Source organism: Lipotes vexillifer, unplaced genomic scaffold (assembly GCF_000442215.2).
Source record: "Lipotes vexillifer unplaced genomic scaffold, Lipotes_vexillifer_v1.1 scaffold921, whole genome shotgun sequence".
NCBI lineage: Eukaryota > Metazoa > Chordata > Mammalia > Artiodactyla > Lipotidae > Lipotes > Lipotes vexillifer.
This window is the reverse complement of record NW_006787800.1, coordinates 1,910,483-1,915,875: the sequence shown is the minus strand read 5'-3', so window position 1 is coordinate 1,915,875 and position 5,393 is coordinate 1,910,483. Positions and strand designations below refer to the sequence as shown.

Sequence of the window (5,393 nt, the reverse complement as noted above, 5' to 3'; positions counted from 1 at the left end):
TTTCCCTCCCCCACCAAGGAAGGATGAGCCTGCCTTTCCACCAGGCCTGACCACCTTCTGCCCCCGCCCCTCTATACTCTTTTAAGTGTCTCGGGGTGAGTGGATTTCTCGATTTCTCGTTCCCTTCTCCCTCCGAGTCTGTCTCCCTCATTCCCTCCCGTCCCACCCTCTTCTTTTCTTCCACCATTTCTTTTGAAACACCCTCCCGGGAATTCCCGAAACCCCTCTGGCCTTCGCTGCTCCCTGAATCCACTTTCCCCTTGACCTTCAGTTCCTCCATTCTCCCTGTTTTCCTCCCAACCTCCCACCTCCCTCACCCCCTTCCCTCCCTCCGTGGCTGTCACGGGGGTAGCAGAAGCTGCATTTATAATCAGGATCCACAGCTTGTCTCCCTCCCACGGCCAGGCTTGCGGCCAGAATGGGACCCAACCTCCCCACCCCCCAGAGGGCTTGGTCACCTCCCCCCACCCTTCATCTCCTTCCATCGCCCCTCTCACTTCCCTTTAGCCATCACCTTTCCCTAAACCTCATCCCCAACTCGCCCTTGCCACCTCCTTCCTAACCTCCACCCCTCCAAGAACCACCCACCCCACTAGTCCCCAGCCCGGGCTCCACAACTCAGCCAATTCCAGCTCCCTGTGGCCCTACACTCTGTCATTTCCCACTCCCTCCCTCCGCACCCTTCCTATTTCAGTCTCTGGCCACTGGTCCCCTGGACCTGTCTGTCCCCAGCTCTGTCATTCCTTCATCCCCCCACCCACTGTCCTCCCTCTTCATCCTCACGCAGTCTCCAGTTTCCCCAGTTCATCCTACAGACCTCAAACCCTTGGTCAAGACCGGTGACCACTAGTGAATCACTCAAATGCCCCCCAGTGCCTAAAACTTGACTCCCCAAACCACCTCTCCCTTGAGTCACCGTGTCCTCCCCTGGACACTTGGACTTGACTCTGTGCCTTGGAAGCTCTCTACCCAGCCATCTCTCCACACTCACTTGCCCCCCAGATCCCTTGAAACCCTGGTTAACCTCAACTCCAGTTCTAACCCTGCCTCCCTGACAGCTTTTGGGGTGCATCTCTCACCACCCCTCTGGTCTTGCAGGCTGCCCTATCACTCTCTAAATCTGGTCCTCAAATCACCCCCACGCCCAATCACACCTCTGGGCATCCACCCTTCATATTCACATCTTGTTTCCTCTGATGGATCCTCCACTGCTGACCCAGCTCCAAAGTCAGAACCCACACTATAATCACCCTGCATGGCCGCCACCTCCCACAAGGATGCTCTGTTCATTTCACGTCTTTCACTCTGGCTAGTCCCTGCCCCTATCCCACTCTTACTCCTTTAGACAACTTCCCATACTCCCAGTTCCCCTCACCCCCAGGCATCTCTTCCCTTATATTCCTTCCCCATGTCCCTGGCGAAAGCCCTCCCAGTGTCTCTCTAAACCCTGATCTCGGCCTTCCCCATCTTCACCGCCAACCACACCCAGACCTACTGACCTCTGTCATCTCTCCTGGTACCCTGCAGGCCCTTCCCAGTTTCCCCACTCAGAGACCCCACTCTCTGAGTCCTGTACTCTGCCCCACGCCAGGGAAAGGACAGGGAGTGGTCGGTGATGGGGCTTACTGAGTGGGGGGAGAGGAGAGGGTCCTGACGATTGCTTTGGAGACAATCCCTCCAAAGTGATCCCTATGTCTTTACCCCTCCTCCAAGCCCCTTAGTTTCCCTTCCCTAGCCTAACCTATCCCACAATATGAGCAGGGTGAAAGCAGGAGGCACCCACAAATCTTTAGAACCATATCTCCTCCCCATCACTGTACATGGCCCTCAAAGACCCCCTGGCCAAGGGGAGAGAACACCTGCCCCTTCTGACATCCCAACCCCAATCTCAGTGGCCACCCTCCTCCCACCACTTGCCAGTGTTTCTCTCTTTGCCTTCTTTGTGTCTCACGTCCCTTCGCTAATGAGGATTCTCCCCACCCTTCTCTCCACATTTTCCCACACTGCCCAGAGGTCTTTTCCCAGCCTTCCCACCCTGCTCACCTCGTCCTCATCCAGCATGAGAAGCTGGTTCCCCGAGATGATGCAGAACCGAGGGTTCCAACCAGGACGATCATATGGGGAATGAACGTATTGGGTTCGGTGCATAGGGGGTCCCCGTACATCTAGGGGGCAGAGACACACAGAAACGGTAAGGGAGGCTCTATGTATCTGGGAGACAGAGGTGTCTAAAATGGCAAGAAGAGAGTCCATAAAGGGGCAGAAGGGGAACCCACCCGCCTTGAGGAGATCACAGATGGGGGTGAGGCCCCCGGTAACTTTACAGGAACAGAAGATAAGCTGCTCTGTCTGGGGAAAAAGAGGTGAGGGGAATCACATCACAGGGGACTCTGGAGACTTGGCAGAAGAAATACAGAGGAGTGGTTCAGAGAGGGGAATTATATCATGACAGAGAAGGTACAAGTTGGAGGCAGAGAAAGGTGAAGGAGCTCTCCAACCACTTCAGAAAAATAAAAAGGTGGAAGGTGCAGCAAAACTGGCAGAAGAAAAACACAGGGAGGTTGGTGGCAAGTGTCTGGAAAGAGGGAGGTCATCCAGATAGCTGCAGAAGACAAGGATTTGGACGTGGCACCACCCATCTGCAAGAGAGTAAGAGGAAGACTACAGAGCTGTGGGAAAGAAGGATGGGGATGTAGGGACATTTGGGTCATGAGACTCTGAGAGCTAAACATCTGGAAAAGAGAGGAAGTGAGGGAACTTACCTGTTCCCAGAGTCAGAGTCATGAGAGGGCCTCCCCCTCCTGCCGCTCCTCTTTCCTCCACTCCCTTCTCCCCTAGCCCAACCCTGCTCTTCCTTTGGGGAAAGATCTGGTTCTGCTAGTGGTGGGGGGAAGGATGGGTCTTGCAGGCTGTGGAGGGGATGGGGAGTGAGGAGGTAGGAAATATGCTGTTTGAATGAATACTGAATTGATGTCTTCCCCTACTCCATGCCCGGAGGTCGGAGGTCGAAGATTCAATACTGCCCCCTACACCACCCGCTCCCCCCACCACCGCATCTACACAGACAGGATGGGAGCCAACTCTACAAGTCAGGAACCTCCCCAAGGCTCAGTGAGGAGCTTGAGGAAGAAAGAGGGGAGGGAAGAATGGAAGATCCAGGCATGTGACATAGAGCGGGTCTCCCAAGACTAAAGCTGGGGTTGGGGACAAAACTTCTAAAAAAGAAGAACAGTAGACTAAGGGTCACCCCTGCTCAGAGACCCACCCCCACCCAGGGTCCCTCTTCCCCAACTTTGCTGTTTTTCTTCCCATGCCCCCATCCTTGCAAACTGCTTCCCCTTTAAACCCCAATGCCACACACCATCACAGGGACGTAGGGGACAGGTCCTATAGAAGACAGAAATCAAATTGGTGACATCAAAGTGATAGGAAATAGGCTTAAGGAATCAGAGTCAGAGTTTAGAGGAAGAAAAATCCTGTTACCTTTACAGGATAATTAATCATGGGTATATTGCAGGAAAAGAACTGGTCTTTGAACTTCAACTGAAAGCTCTGAATAGGAGTTTTGAAAAATCTAACCCCTTTCTAACATGTTTCAAATTTACCCAATCTGCAGGTAAGAGTCAGAGATGCACCCCCAGAATACAGGTATCTAGAAACCCCAATACTTTGAAACTCTCACTATCTCAATGCCACCTCAGAGATTCTAACCAATACCCTCTAGATACAGAGATTACCAAAACCCAGGCTCTGGGACTGCAGACACTGCAGGAAACACGCCCACTGCAATCAGACCCTGAGGACCCCCAGAGAAGACATCTGTTGATACATATCATCATCATGGGAGGGACTGGTTCAGGCTGCAGCCACAGGGAGGCAGGTAAGACTTCAGGGGACACCTTCCGGGAGCGGGGAAGGACATGGGGAACTTAGCTTAGGAGCAACTCTGGAAATACACACACACAAATATTGTCTGGACTTAAGAAAGGATGATTCTGGGAAGCAGATGCAAGAGACAGAGAAACACAGTTGAGAAAGGGGAAAGATTTACTAGGATGAGCAATTCCACAGGGCTCAGATGGGGATCTCTTGTAGGTCCTGTTCCAACCACCAAAACCTATGTCTTTGCTCCCCAAATCTCCAACACCCCAGGAAGTAGAGGGGCCAAGAAAAGAGGAATGGGTGATAAGAGCTGGGGAAAGTCAGTAGGCACAGACTAGTGGTGATAAGATGGGGAATGGGGTGGGGAAGAGAGGATGGGGTGGAGAAGAAATAACAAGGATGGATCTAAGAGAAAAGGAGACAGGAATGATGGTAAATCTTTAGGGACAAGGGAATATACCAGAAGGGCCCAAATGGACATGGGGCAGAGAAAATGAGGTGGACCTCATAGGTACTAGGACAAGGGGGTCAAGAAGGAGGGTGCAAAGAGGTGGTAGAGATATAAGGGAGCTACCAGATAGAAGTGAGGGAGAAAGAGAATGGACACCAGAGAAGGGACTGATATAGGGGAAGGACAGAAGGGGGACTCATATAAGGAACGGACACCATATGGGGGGAAAGATATAGGTGATGGACACCAGAGGAGGGAGGGGGAATGGAAATAAGGATTGGAGGTGGGGGAGGGGGGTAAAAGTGGTGAAGTGAAGGAAGTGGATAAGACCCCAGGGATTACATTTCAATGGTCAAGGGCCTTGATGAGGGTCAGAGTGTGGGGCAGGGTCCTAACCCGCCCCCTACTCCCATCACTCAGTCTTACTTGTATTGCCCCCTCCACCCCCCCCAACAAACACACACTGAATTTGGCCCTCCCCCTGCCCTGGTCTCTCCTCCCCCAACCCATTCCCCATTCTCTCTATCCTCTCTTCCCTCCATCTGGACCCTCCATTCCTCTTCCCCCCTCCCCCCACTGCCTCCCTCTCTCTCCATCTGGCCCCTTCTTCTCTCCCTCCATCTCCTGTCTTTTTCTACCCACTACCATACTCTGAGCCCCCCCACCATATTCTTCCCCCCATCTTCTTGGCTTCTCTTTTCACCCCTATGTTTTCATTTTCTTCATTTTCCCCTCCTAGCCCCTCTCCTAAAACTCTGTCCTTCTATTTCCTTGATATTTTCCTCATCTCTCAGCTCCCACCTCCAAATTATTTCTGCAGCTCTTCCCCCAACCCTGTCCTTCTATCTTCCCACCCTTTCTGGCGATCTCTTTCCCCTTCATCATTTTCCCCTCAGCCCCCCTTCAAGGCCTGTTTCTTGGCCCCTCCGGCCCCTATCTATCCCTATTCTCTGACCTCCAATCCCTCCTTCCCCATTGCTCCCATCCCCGCCTTCCCGGTCCTCCTCTCCCCTTCCATTTCAGCTGCTCCCCTCCCCGGCCCCAGCTCTGCCCAGCCCCC

General features: G+C 53.1%; 1 protein-coding gene across 1 annotated transcript in view; it reads right to left on the bottom strand.

The window, feature by feature from the left end:
- Positions 1-2,160, bottom strand: part of SYNGAP1 (synaptic Ras GTPase activating protein 1) — a 26,421-nt gene extending 24,261 nt beyond the window's left edge. Inside the window, exon 1 of the mRNA XM_007460840.1 lies at positions 2,044-2,160. Coding sequence (XP_007460902.1) covers positions 2,044-2,148 — 105 coding nt within the window. The 5' untranslated portion in view covers positions 2,149-2,160. The remainder of the gene's footprint in view (positions 1-2,043) is intronic.
- Positions 2,161-5,393: the final 3,233 nt, after the last annotated feature.